The sequence below is a fragment of the Canis lupus genome, chromosome X (assembly GCF_003254725.2).
Source record: "Canis lupus dingo isolate Sandy chromosome X, ASM325472v2, whole genome shotgun sequence".
Classification (NCBI taxonomy): domain Eukaryota; kingdom Metazoa; phylum Chordata; class Mammalia; order Carnivora; family Canidae; genus Canis; species Canis lupus.
In genome coordinates this window covers 32,497,271-32,512,202 of record NC_064281.1, presented here as the reverse complement: position 1 = coordinate 32,512,202, position 14,932 = coordinate 32,497,271, and the positions used below count along the sequence as shown (strand labels likewise).

Sequence of the window (14,932 nt, the reverse complement as noted above, 5' to 3'; positions counted from 1 at the left end):
AAATTGCAAGGCCATCTTCAGAAGAAAAGAAATTACTGCAATAATCCATGTCTATCTCATGCTCTGAAATGACCTCATCAATAACTGATAGTTTTTCTTCCAACTGTGGATTGTCATTTACTTTGATTATTTATGTTAATATGAAGATTATTTAAGTTAATATGAAGCTTATATTTCTGAATCGGTATAATATTTGTTTGTCTAGTGGAGATCTGGATTTGTACTGCCTCTTTTTTTTGGTATCACACACAGCAAATCAACAGACAGAGTCTTAGTATCCAGCAGTGCAGGTTCAACAAATGGAATGAATGCCTTATAAAACAGAGAAGATTCTATAAGCCATTGGTGTCTTGCAAGTCAGAATGCTAGCACTCTCAAATCCTAGCACTTTCTCATCCTGGCAGAAAGAATTTTCAGGTGAGGTTACAAAACCATAATTAATCACAATGAAACCACTTTCAAATTTGTTTTTAAAATCGTCCCTGACATCAAAAAGCCATGAAAGGACTGTGTAAGGAATGAAACACAAGGGGAAATTGAAAAATTAATTTATTATATGAAGAAACATAAACAATATTTGTTATAGTCACTGGCTGCACAGAAGCAGCCTGCAAAAGCTCACATCCACAGTTTATTGACTGAGAAGTACTAACACATAACACTCATAACCACAGCACTAATGTTCTAAGGTGGTTTCCAAGGAAATGCTGTATTTGACATTTTTAATGTTTATTTTCCCATTTACAAGGCTGAAAAGATTAGACTCGCATTCAATTAAAGTCTAACAAGACCAGGCATTCAGCTTGTAAAGCACAACTGTCAAAAGACACTAGCTACTATGTCCTTCATGAAAGATGAAAGATGCACAAATGATCAGCTCATGATCATTGGAGGCAGTTTCTCAGATTTCAGTGGGTTGTCTTCCTCCAAGTATCATGTATTTGGGTGCTAATTTTTGTAAGCAACCCACAGCAAGAGAGAGGGCAACTGCTGCAATCTCTCCAAGAATAAAGACCATTTACACTTGCCCTTCCATGAGGTCAAAGGCCAACGTATTCATTCAAGACACTCATGTGGATGATACTGCTAGTTTCTTTTCTAACAGTAAAAGCATAATAATAACCTGTTTATGGACTTGAATAACTGTATCAACTCCTTAAATATGTATGGCACTTTAACATATTTTCACAGCATTTTCACATCTATTATTTAATTTGATCTTTCCAACAACCTTGTGAGGTAGGCCAGGCAAGTATATCATCCAGATTTGGTGGGTGAAGAAACTGAGGCATACAGCCACTAAGTAACTTGCAGAGCTACACAGGGAGGTGCCGATCTCTACGTTGCACTGCCTCCAGTAATGAAGAGACAAAGCCTAAATGTGATTGATCTTATTTCAATGTATTTTGATGAAATACTTCACCTCCATTCAGCCAAATGATAGTGATTCAGTTGGAGCAGCTGTCATGACAAGTTATGGCATGCAATTAATTAAACGAAGCACTGAGAGTTTTAAAAATTGGAATTAAAATGAAAAACATTTTAGTTCTCAACACATGAGGGAATTTACTTGTTTGTCTTTAGGGCAACCTAGCTCTGCAGTCTGAACTATAATTTTACCATTTCAGAGGTATAATATAAATTTTAAAACAAAAATTCTCAGTTTACCATGACTTAGATTTTTACAATACAGAAAAAAACAGTGTTTTTTCTCCCCCAAAGTGAATGGATACACATGGCCTCACAGCAGGGATAGCTGTATATTAAGGGTTACCAAACCTCTTTGTCCTTATAAATGTGGCTTATAATTGGGTTATGGGAGCCTGACAGACCATCACTGTTAGTTTGGTTTGGGGTCATTTAAGATGTTTAGCTATCCTTTATGTTAAAATGACTTAAAATGCATTTGAAGGCTCAGATTTTGTAATAATTCTTGAGACACGCTTCCAAGTCAAGGTTGGAAACATCTGACCCTCCTTCCTGTCTAATTCTAACCACAATTCCTGCTCAAACTCACCATTTTTAACCTGTCTCGTGACAGACTGCCTATTAGAAACTGGATAGGTCAGAAAGTTAAGCCATTACGGGTCTTTAGATCATCAACCCTGACTGAACTGCAATGTCCTAGCCTAGTCAATGACAGGTCATCAGTTTCCAAATATTTCATTATCAAGGTTTTTAGGGTAGGCATAATGGCACTACATTGAGGCATTTTCCCAAGACAACTGAGGATATGCTACACAATCTTTATATGAAACAAATATGGTTCCAGATTAAAGGAGAAATTATACTGGAGACAGGAGAGTATAGGAGCATAAAACTTCAGATCTCATTCAAATAACTTATAATTATGCCAAATCAAAATACATTCAGTTAAAGATTAAAAATCCAAAAAAAAAAAGACTAAAAATCCTCTGACCATTTCATCTATTTCTATATTTAAAAGTTTCTGAAAAAAATAAAAAAATAAAAGTTTCTGAAGTCAGTATCTAACTTGGGAGAGGAGACCCTTTTCCTTCAAATAATGACAATTAAAATGCCCCATATAGTTACACCTGGCAAGAGTGTTCTGTGGAGTTTTCTAGAAAAACTTAAGTTAATCAATATAACCCTTATCTCAAATTTTTCTGACAGGCAAGGAGGAAGAGGGGAAGAGAAGACTGTGAGTTTATTTTTCTTCTTTGTTAAGGAAGAAAATCCTAGAAAATTCAACTAAAAATTTCCCAGAACTGTAGGATGGGACAGAACCTTGCAGAGGTTTAAACCTATCTTCCAGCAGATTCATTTATTTTTGATCATCCCGAGAAAGTAAGATTTCTGCTTATAAAAGTCTACATCATTTTGATGTTTTAACAACCCTCTTAATCCAGAATTTCTTGAACACATTGAAGGAATACAACTTTCCTAAAATTCTAGGGCTTAAAGCCAAATTCAGAATACAATTTTGCATCTGTGGATCCTTGGGAATAAAGTCTCCAAAATCTAGACTTCTGAATCAATCAGAGATTACAGGCCAAGGTGGCTACAGGTGGTTATGTACAAAGAGCCCTAATGAGAAAAAATGGAACATCTGTCTATTCAAAAAGTGACATGAACAGCCCTCTCTGGACACTCTGACAGGAATGATACTGCTGATGACAAAACCCTAGTAACCTTCTCTGGTCATGAGAACAGCTCTTCGATGAAAGCTATGCTCAGAGAAAAAAAAAAAAAAATGAAAGGCCACCTATGCCAGCAGTTAAAAGAAAAAACCTCAGAAAACAAGAAATCTCCTGTCCTCATTCTATCTGATGGATCCAACCAGCCCAACTCAGATAGCATGGGGACCTTGTCAATGAAAAGGCTGGTAATGCCTGGGAGAACAAGCTGCCCCTCCAGTGCTCAGGGGTTTCCCTGGCTTCTCTCCATAGTTCCCACATGCCCAAGAGCTCTCTAAAGTGGAGCAACTCACAGGGAGTTGAGAGCTAACTTCCCTCTTTGCTAACTGTGTGGGGCCCATCTCTTGTATGAAGTACAAGGATCAACCCAAGAACCAGTATGTGTGAGCCCCGAGAGACTCCGGTCCTATTAAGCAGAGCAGAGCTCATCAGCATTCAGAATCTGGCTGGGCATAGAACTTATTTTACTGCTGGAAGGTGTCTCATCTCTGTCTCCTGTTGACCTGAGATCTGTTTTTCCTACAGACTCATGGGCTTTCTGCTGCCTACAGTTACAGCAGACACACTTTAGCCACTGTCGAAAGCCTTCAGAAACACTGGAAGAAAAAAGCTTTTTGCAAGGGTGGAAGAACTGATAGAACACAAGCATAAAGAGGATGGCTGTGCAGTAGCCAATGAGCAACTGCAGAATCAGCAGAGGTGCACACACGTACATATAGATGTCGGTCTTGTAAAGATACCACATGAGGAGGAGGACGGCATTCTCAATGAATCTCAGCATGTAGTACGCGAGCAGCCGGTACCAGTTCTGGGACTTGCTGATGAGGTCAGGGTTGTTGAGTTTCAGCTGCACGGCAGACCAGCAAAACATATTGATCCCGGCATACAGTAAGGTGAGGAAGCACAGCACGATGGTTGTGCCCACCCGACTGAGGGCCTTCTCAATGTTCTCGGGGAATGGGGAGCCACTGCACCAGAAGAGGATCCAGGGATATAAGAAGAAGCTGAAGAAGTTGACAAGTACAACCATCACCACCCAGGCCTTCAGGACAGAGGTAAAGAGGACCAGGACAATGACTCGAGTGGCAATCTCAAAGCTCCTCCAGAGGAAGATACAGACGTAAGCCAGGGGCTTCACTTTGACATCATATTCATCGTACTTGATCTTGATGGCTAGGATGTTGCAGCGCAAGGCTCCATACACAATGGACAACAGGGATAGGACCATGAAGAGACCTGGGGAGAGGAGACAAAGAACACTGTCGAGTGTCACCTGCTCCAAGAATCCTGCTACCATGGACACTGTCACTTCCTTCCCAGTATTCCTTGGACCCCTCTCTTTGCAGTTCACAGGCTGATTTCCAGGTGTCAGCATGTGATCACTGTGCCTCAGGGCTTTTTCTAGGGCCTCAGAGGGCTGCTCTGCCCCAGGGCTGTGGAAGGGACTCTGTGCCCCTGGGAAAGCCCTCAATACTCAAGTCCAGCCCTGACAAGAGCTGGAACCCAACCACCTGGGCGCCGCCCCCCAACCACCCCCACGCCTTGGGTAGCTTAACTCAGGCCTGTGTCTATGTCTTATAGTCTTTGCTGGTGTCTCCTCACAGGGCTTCTTTCTGGTCACCCATGGGGATGGCTGTCTAATAATGCTCCCTGTATTGGTTGTCTTTCCCTTCTTCTCAGTCCCCTCTCCTGTGCTCCTTAATGCCCTCCTCTAAAAACATGTGCACTCAGATCCTTGTCTCAGGGTCTGCTTAAGGGTCAACTAGAATTGAAGCATCTTCCTAACTCCATGTTGCTCTGTCTGAATAATATGTAAGGTCCTTTACAGGCTGTGCTCTCTTTCCTCCCTTATACGCTCTAGAGGAGTCAAGAATGACCACGTCTGACGCGTCGTCTTGGCATCTCTCAACATGTACCAGTAGTAGGTACACAGACGGAAAGGTCTCAGTAATAAATTGCTCTGTGAGTTCCTCTCTATCTGCAGGGGAACAGATAGTTCAGTTTCTATGCTGACTATAGAATGCTCACTTTTCGTTACTCTTCAGTGACATTTAAGACCCTTAACCACAGATTGCTGAAGAAATGAGAACCTCATTGTTACTGGGCATCTTGTCTTAGGCTGAAAGGCCTTAGTGTTTGAAGAAGTCTCAATGCTAGCTGCTTATTTCTTGAAATGACCTGTGGCTAATGGGTTTATCCAGTTTATACAAAGCAGAAGTTTGGGGTGGGGACAAGATATGGCTCATTTAAACGGGCCATGATACCGTGTTCGAGAGCATGACAATGGTGGTTGTGAGCTACAGTCTGAGAAACGTGCTGCCAATCCATGGACACAAATTGTGTGGTTGAAACTGAAATATGATCACTTATGACAGGCTGGCAGAACCTTCACATACTGGATCAAGGAGCACCTGGAGGCAGGGCTTGGTGGTAAGGGACCAAGTGTCTGGCTCTGGTTTAGTCTTAGCCCACCAGGTGACACTAGGGAAATGGTAATCTCTTTGGGTTCCATTTTCTCATCCATAAAATTGAGATGATAATACTTTCCAATGTCTGCTTTATAAGGTTCAGTGTCCATATAACATAACTGCCTCTACTTGAATGTGTAACTTGAAATGTGTGGGAATTAAGGGCTTTTTCCTTATTTAAGTTCCAAATCAATGGGAAACCATCTATATTTGGTGGACATGAAAGCTCTGAAGCCTTGGTACTTCTTTGCCTGGGAGAAGCTCAATTTTACTCAAAGCATCAGTTTTTTCAGTCTTTTGGCACTGACTGAAATCATCAAAATCACTCACTGGAAAGACTGTCATCTACTAATCAAATTTAAAAGATAGAAACACTACCACAGGAGGAGATGGGCAGCAATTGGACTGAATTATTTTTCCTGAGAGGCTAATTCAGTGGAGTGTTGTAAAGCAGTACATATCAGCGATGTATTTTTATATGTTTTATATATTTTCTATTTTTACAAATTTCTATGCCCTAAGGATCTAATGTTGAATCCTTTTCTTTAAGTCCTTATGTTTTTCCCACTACAAGAAACATACTTCATCTGCAGAAGATGAGCTAAGCATAAATAATTAAAATGTAAATTGTGTATTCATACACATATAATATTTATATTGTTATATTTTTGGTACTTAGTAATACAATGACCCAAACAATTTTTTAAGCATTTATCCATTTTTCTCATTAGGTCAATTATTTCCAAATTGTATTTCTTTTTCTATGAAGAGAATGAGCTAGTGATTACCCAGTTGGTGCTCAGTGGCAGTCACCTAGTAAAACTTTCTGAGAATGCAAAGAAAGTGTCTTAAAATCACTGACTTCAATTGTCCCTCCCACTGTTGGGTGCTCACTGCAAAATGTCACAGATAGAGAGGGGTCCCAGAAGAGAGATGTACTTGGAAGACAAGAAGCTTGTACAAAATGCTTGGAATGCACATTTCTACCTCTTGATTTAAGCTGTTATCTAATGAATGGTTTAGGGTGATGCTCATGCAAATACCTACTTATTCAGAGGTAAGTGGAGAGAAGCTCTCTGAAGCCACTTCCCAACCTTATCTTCCCACAGGTAACATAAAAGGGGATCCACTGGCCATCCTGCCCATTGAAGTGGTACTTCATAGAAGTCTAACATCCCTTAATAATCCTATTCTCATTTTCTATGAGTGTGTGTGGGGGGGGGGCATTCTGTTCTCATCCTTCATTAGAAGGCAAGACATCACTTTAGGTAAAGCTGAATAGAAGGCTCTGGCACTATTCCAAAATCTTGCCACACTCAGAGCTTCTTCCCACTCAATTCCTGCCAAATAATCTCCTTCCAAACAAGATTTTTCTATTTCACAGAGAAAAAAAATTGTTAATAGGCATGAATTTACCCATTTCCTGATGACACCAAAAACTGAATCTCCATGTTAAGTGATGAAGAATATTTTATTTCCCAGGATTCCTCTTCGGAGGGGAATTCTATATGTGACTACTCTCTATGGATACTGGATCTTCATATAAAATGACTAACCTTGCAAAATGTTTAGGTGGAATAGATATTTTCCCCCAAAATTAATGACTGACTTCAAGGAGGTAAACCAAGGCGTCCTAAAGGAATATGGAGTGATTTTTACGGTGGCAGAGGGCAACTGAAGGAGTTAGCATAGGAAGCTTCTGAAAATCGGAATTTTGACCAGATTTCTGAAAGGCGGTACTTTTTATCTCTTTCTCTTTCAATCCAGTAGCTGAATAGTGCTTTCTTTACTATCTGGAGCCAGGATCTTTAACTGTATTACACTCTGCCACTTGCCTCCTTCTCAAAAACCTTGCTCCATCAATTATCATCTTTCTCTTCTAAAGTTGCAGCTGCCCCTCTATCTGGGTTCTTTTCCTTGAGTGTATGAATATGCCTAAGTCAGCTGCATCTAAAAAACCATCCCTCATTTGCAAAAACCAACATAATTGTAGAAGCTGTGTGATGGATAAGAGGAGATTCATTATAGTATCTTCTTGGTCTTTTCTCCTGTTGCAAAAATGCTGTAATAATAATAATGCTGGAAGGAAGGAAGGAAGGAAGGAAGGAAGGAAGGAAGGAAGGAAGGGAGGAAGGGAGGGAGGGAGGGAGGGAGGGAGGGAAAGGGAAAGGGAAAGGGAAAGGGAAAGGGAAAGGGAAAGGGAAAGGGAAAGGGAAAGGGAAAGGGAAAGGAGGAAGGAAGGGAGGGAGAAGGAAGAAGAAAGGAAGGGAAGGGAAAGGGGGGGTGTGGGAGAAAGAGAGGAAGGATGTCTCCTTCACCCTGTACTTCTTTCCATCTTCTACTGGACTTTCCTTGACACTTTGGGTTAACCCTCTTGAGCTACATCTAATCAAAACACTCACTCTTTATTCTTCAACCTCTTGCAGTTTGGATTCTGGTCTTACTGCTTCCTGATCTCTCTATAACACGGGATGTTGCTTACTCACACCTCGAAACCTCTCCTGTAGAAGTGATCACACTGTTTGCTCCTAATCATCCTCCTGCTTTCCTGGCAGCCTCTTTTCAGTTTCATTCATAGGCACATCTTTCTCTCATGCTTAGGAACCATGGTTTTATGTTCTCCTATACAAGGGCCTACTAGGTTTCTCTTCTTAGATATCTTCTAGGTGCCGCAAAACAAAACCACAAACAGAACAAAACTTATTTTCCTGAAAGCTCCTCCAATGCTTCCTCTAACAACCTGTTAGACCATCACCCAAGATCACCCTATCCAGAAAGCTCTGTGTTAGAGTAGAACTTCTCATCTTCCTGTCCCGTCACAGCCAAGTTGATCTCTACTCCTGCTGTTCTGCGGGGCTCACAGACCAGCAGCAGTGACACTGACTAGGAATTTGTTAGAAGTGCCCCAACTCAGACCCAGCGAATCCAAATTCATATTTTAACAAGATTTTCAGGGTGATTTGTATGACCAATCCAGTTGGAGAAGTATTGCTCTAAGTTCTTTTCTTCTTTCCTTTTTAGTCCTGTCACTTGTTGACTCTCATATGGTTCTTGCCACAGGATCATAACCCCTTTCTTTCTCTGTCACCAGCCTTCCTTTTCTCTTTGCCTGGATAAACCCTACTTGTTCTTCAAGGTTCAGTTAAAGTGTGAAGTCATCAACGATGCTTTTCCTTGGCCTTTATGCAACTACATTCATTCAGTAGTGCTAAAGGCTTCCAAGACTCTTCCAAGCTCAATGAAACACCCCTTTAGTGAGATCTCACAGCCAGCCACCTATGCAGACTTTTATTTCATTGCCAGATATCTTGGGTTGGGTGCCATTTCCTTGGTGTAGCTACTGTTTCATACAGATTTTTTTATCACTAGCACCTGGAACCAAGACTGGCACATAGTGGGTAACAGATACATGTATACTGAGTGAATGAATGAATAAATGAATTAAAAATTGCACAACCTGTGTGAACAGCCTTTTTTCACCACTGAATCTGGAATTAAAGTTCCACATCTCTCACAGAATTATAATTGAACTGAGCAACGAGAGCTCCCAAAGCCCCTTACCAGAGGGTGATTTCTGTGGTTATGGGCGTCCTATGCAACTACATCTGCTTCCATGTGCCTTTCTCAATCAAGAAGTTGCACCTGTTTCCAACATTTCCTGAGAAGTCAGATCCAAATTAGAAAATGTCTTTGAGATTCAAGTCTATGTTCTAAAAAAATTCTCTTTGAGGTACATGAGACGCCTGCAAAACAAGGAGCTGTAGGAACAGTACATTATTCTCTGACCAAAGGCTTAACTAAGGAAGCTAAGTACTGCTTCAGCATATGGGGCCCAAGAAGAAGCAAGATCATTTTGGATGATCTTGGCACTGCTGGATTTTCCTGGCCAGTTATCCAGCTCACTGTTCTTGTAGGATTCCACAGCTTACTCCCTGGAGTGATACCTGACCTGACCACTTACTCTAGAACTCAGTGTTCTACTTTATTTTTTTCCCAGTGTTCTGCTCTAACTCCACCCTAGGCTCTGACAACTGGTTAACAAACTGTTAATAAAGAAGTTGAAAAGCAGAGAGCTCATCATCACCATGAGCTTGTATCCACATCTGCCACCCTCCCTCCCCAGCTGCTACCACAAATATTGCTTTGGTACTTTGTTTTAATGGCTTTATTGAGACAGAATTCACATACCACACAACTCACAATCTAAAGTATACAATTCAGTGGGGTTTTTTAAAAGTTGATTCATGATATGTATGACCATCACCAGAGTCAATTTTAGTACATTTTTATCACATCAGAAAGAAACCCAGTGCCCATTAGCTCTCATTTTTCTAAGCCCCCTCCCCTACTCAGCCCTAAGCAACCACTAACATATTTTGTGTCTCTATGGATTTCCCAATTCTGGACTTTCATGGGAATGAAATCATGTAATAGGTGTCTTTTGTGACTGGTTTCTTTTACTTGGCATAATGTTTTCAAAGTTCATCTATACTGCAGCACGTATCAGGCCTCCATTCATGTTTTGTTATTAAGATTTTACTTATTTATTCATGAGAGACACAGAGAGAGAGAGAGAGACAGAGACACAGGCAGAGGGAGAAGCAGGTTTCATGCAGAGAGCCCAATGTGGGCCTCGATCCCGGAACTCCAGGATCATGCCCTGGGCCAAAGGCTGCGCTAAACCATTGAGCCACCCTGGGATCCTTGTGTTTTTTTAAAGAAAGATTCTTTTATTTATTCATGAGAGACACAGAGAGAGAGGCAGAGACACAGGCAGAGGGAGAGCAGACTCCCTGCAGGAGCCTGATGTGGGACTCCATCACAGAACCCTAGGAACGCACCGTGAGCCAAAGGCAGATTCTCAATTGCTGAGCTACCCAGGTGTCCCAGGCCTTCATTTATTTTTATGGTTGAATGATACTCCATTGTATGGATAAACTGCATTTTAAAAATTCATTCATCAGTTGTTATAAATTTAGATTATTTCTGGTTATTGAGAACAGTGCTGTTATGAACATTCATGTACAAATATGTTCTCTTCCGTCTATCATATGCTGGGTCACATGGTAATTTTATATTTGTTTGAGGAACTGCCATACTGCTTTCCAGAGCAACTGCACCATTTTATAACCCCATCTGCAGTATATGAGGGTTCCAATTTCTCCACATCCTTGCCAATATTTGTTATTGACTTGAATTTTTATTATTAACTTCTTGATTCTAGCCGTCCTAGTGGGTGTGGAGTAGTATCTCATTGTGATTTTGATTTACATTTTCCTGGTGACTAATGATGTCAAGCATCTTTTCACGTGCTTATTGGTCATTTGTCTATCTCCTTAGTTGCTTGTAGTTCCTAAATGTAGAACACACTCATAATAGATTTCACACTGTCCCATACGTATCCTAAAAAGTTTAACAAAATTTGAAGGCCAGATCTGCACAGACTAATTTAAGAATAATATATTAGCCTTACCCAGAGCCATCAATGAACATTAAAAAAAAAAAAAGTACGGGATCCCTGGGTGGCTCAGCAGTTTAGCACCTGCCTTAGGCTCAGGTCGTGATCCTGGAGACCGAGGATCAACTCCTACATCAGGCTCCCTGCATGGAGCCTGCTTCTCCCTCCTCCTGTGTCTTTGCCTCTCTCTCTCTCTCTCTCTCTCTCTCTCTCTCTCTCTTTCTCTCTCTCTCATCTATCATAAATAAAGAAATAAATAAATCTTTTTTAAAAAGTACAATTCTATCTTTCGTTTTTTTAATTCCCTAAAAAACGGCATTAAAAAGCAAAAAGAGGATTTTCATGCTGGCAATAGTAGATTAGTTTGTTTTGGTCCAATATTTCTGCCCAGAACAACTGGAAAAACATCCATTCGAAAGCATCAGAGATCTACCAAAGTAGTGAGTACTTCTGGGTCCAAGATCTCAAAGAAAAGTCCCAAGAAAAAATTCTGAAGCTGCTTTTCCCCTTAAGGTATTTGCCCATATGATAGTGGGTACTAAGAGACTAAGACTCTGAACACAGCTTTCAGCAGTATCTCAAAGCTGGTGAGTGTGGGAGCAAATCTTGACATTTGGGCCCTGTAATGATCTTAGTATATACTGAAAGCTTTATGGTGGGAACCCAAAAGACTAGATGCTAGAAGTAAAAGTGACCAGAAATAGATCAGCCCTCACAAACACTGAAGTACAGAATTCAACCAACTCAAGTTGTAACCGAATCACACTGAACTGTATCTAATCTAATTACCTGCTATAAACAAAAGTTGGGGTGACTGGGTGATGGGCACTGAGGGGGGCACTTGACAGGATGGCACTGGGTGTTACACTATATGTTGGCAAACAGAACTCCAATAAAAAATATACAAAGAAAAGAAAAAAAGAAAAAAATCTTCCCAGGGGTGCCTGGGTGGCTCAGTCCAACTCTTGATTTTGGCTCAGGTCATGGTCTTGGGCCATGGGATCGAGCTGCGTGACAGGCTCTACACTGGGCATCCAGCCTGCTTAAGATTCTCTCTCCCTCCCTCTGCCCTTCTCTGCTCACCTCCTGCCATCCCTACTCTCTCTCTCAAAAAAATAAAAGTTAAATCTTCCTGGAGAAAGATAATTCATCCAGAGTCTCAAATTATCTCTATTTTTAATATAAATAACTGACATTTCATTAAAAATAAGTTGGCATGCCAACAACAAAACCAAGAAATGATCAAAACCCAAGAATGAAAACAGATGATTAAAAATAGACCAATAGGTGATACAGATAGTGGAATTACCTGACATGGACTTAAAAATATCTGTAATTAATATGTTCACAAAGTTATATGAGAAAATGGAGAATTTATCAGAGACTGGAAACTATCTTAAAAACTGAAGGGACAAAAAGAAACCAAAAAAACTGAAGGGACAGCCCGGGTGGCTCAACGGTTTAGTGCCGCCTTCAGTCCAGGGCCTGATCCTGGAGACCTGGGATCGAGTCCCACATTGGGCTCCCTGCATGGAGCCTGCTTCTCCCTCTGCCTGTGTCTCTGCCTCTCTCTCTCTCTCTCTCTCTCTCTCTCTCTCTCTCTCTGTATCTCTCGTAAATAAATAAATAAAAATCTTAAAAAAACTGAACTGAAAATGATAGAACTGAAAAATACAGTAACTACAATTTAAAAATCAACAAGCAGTTTTAATAGATTACAAATAGCCATAAGATAATTAGTTGCCAGGCAGAAGGCAAGTCAGAAGAAAATGGAGAAACAAAAAGGATAAGAGACTTATGGGAAAGTGAAATGTCAGGGGATAGGGAAAAAGAAAAAAGAAAAAGAACGAATCAGAAGCAATATTTAAAGAAATGAAGGCTAAGAATTTTTCCAAACTCCCCACAGAAACAGGCCACTCACTCAGCAAAGCCACTTCTTTTGTGTTTCAATCTCAGAAACATAAAGGCAGCAAGTTACAAAGAAGTCAGAAAACATGACCTTGTTACACAGAACTTGACCTGAACACAAAACAACACAGATGTACAGCCCGAGAGAGAAATAAGCAAGCTTGTGGAATGTTCAGTGACAGCCTTAAGCACATCCTTACTGAATCTTTCAAAAAACGGTCACCCTAATTGGCTGACCTCAAACAGCTTGTCCTCAGGCTGCAAGTGCTACAGAAGAAGACCACAGCTCCATTGGAAGGTGCCACTCTGGTATTTGCCAGGATTTTAAAAAGGAAACATGGATCATCTTCAACCATCTTTACCTAGTTTCTCATTTCACATGGTCCCCTCAAAACACAGCTTTTATCACAAAAATCAGAGGAAATACATACCATACATGAGCACAACTTAATCCCTAACATATTTTCTGCCTCTTCTCCTATAAAAATCTCTATTGCAAAAGATAAAGAACAAGAAAATAAATACCTTTTACAAATGCTAACTTATGAGTGGAATACTAAAATGTATATACATAAAAACCTGAATGAGCCATCATAATTTGAAGAGTAATGGTCTAAATTATTAGAATTTAAATTATGGTAGAATATTTGGAAAAACTATATTGCCCTGATAGTTTCAAGGACGTTCCACTTAAAAGGAATTTTATTAGCTCTTTAAGGCTTTGATTGGGTGAATAAATTTTCAAAGCATGGCAGATAAATGAGTATTTTAAAGTACATAACTGTTTTTCAAATAAAAAAACAACAAACGCTTGGCTACAACCTCTTATACGATAACCCTATGCTTTCTTCAAGATAATGCAAAGTAAACCTAATTGTAAACTATGCCTGGATTAAGAATAAACTCTGCACCAATTAGATCCAAAAAAAAATTTTCCCAAACTGCTGAAATATAAAACTAAAACCCAAGTAGGATAAATATTAAAACTACAGTAAGCATATAATATTAAATTTGCTGAACACTAAAGTCAAAGTGATAACCTTAAAAAGCAAGCAAGCGAGCAAACAGATGAATTTCAAAGAAGCAACAAGGATATTGGCATCTCAACAGAAATAATGGAAGCCAGAAAACAAAGGAATGAGCATCTCAAAGTAGGAAGAAAATGATCTCAAGCAGACTTCCATACCCAAATATGAAGGTAAAAGAAGGACATATTATGACAAAACAAAAATGAGGGAATTTGTCACCAGCAGACCTGCTCTAAAGAAAATAATTAAGTTGGTATGTTGGGCCCAATGAAAATGATCCCACATGGAAGCATGAAGATACAGGGATACACCCTAATACTGTAAAATACATTTTAAAGTTCTAGTGACTAAGACCTTACTACTACTAAAGTCTCACTTGAACACTTGCCAGTTTACCAGATGTTTCATCAGAAATTGAGGACTTTCAATACATATTTATATCTCATCTAGTATTCAGAATTGTCAGAACAAATATTATGGCCCATCATTCATAGCACTCGTGATGTGATTATTACTGTCTATAATCCCCAGAGATCCTGCATGATTTTGCTAGTTTTCTCCCCCAAATATTCTGATTTCTTGCCTAAGGAAACTGGATGATAAAAATCTCCTCCAGCTCATCTTTTATGTTCAGAAAAATTATTGTACTTTTACTTTGTGCCAGGGACTAGAGTAATAAGCACTTTACAGGTACTAATCACTTCATCCTAACAATTCAATAAAAAATAAAATAAATACTCTTATTATCCTCAATATACAGATGAGAAAACAGATACATGAAGATGCTAAATAACTTCCCAGAAATCACTCAACTAGCAGAGCTAAAATTCAAACCCAAGAAGTCTTGCTCTAGAGTCTTGGTGTCTTAACCAGAAGGCAATTCTGCCTAAATAAACATAATAAGGTCCATTT

The 14,932-nt window shown here is 39.8% G+C and overlaps 1 protein-coding gene across 1 annotated transcript in view; it reads right to left on the bottom strand.

The window, feature by feature from the left end:
• Positions 1 to 532: 532 nt before the first annotated feature.
• The window catches only part of XK (X-linked Kx blood group), a 44,887-nt gene continuing 30,487 nt past the window's right edge, over positions 533 to 14,932 (bottom strand). The window contains exon 3 of the mRNA XM_025439776.3: positions 533 to 4,394. Coding sequence (XP_025295561.1) covers positions 3,568 to 4,394 — 827 coding nt within the window. The 3' untranslated portion in view covers positions 533 to 3,567. The remainder of the gene's footprint in view (positions 4,395 to 14,932) is intronic.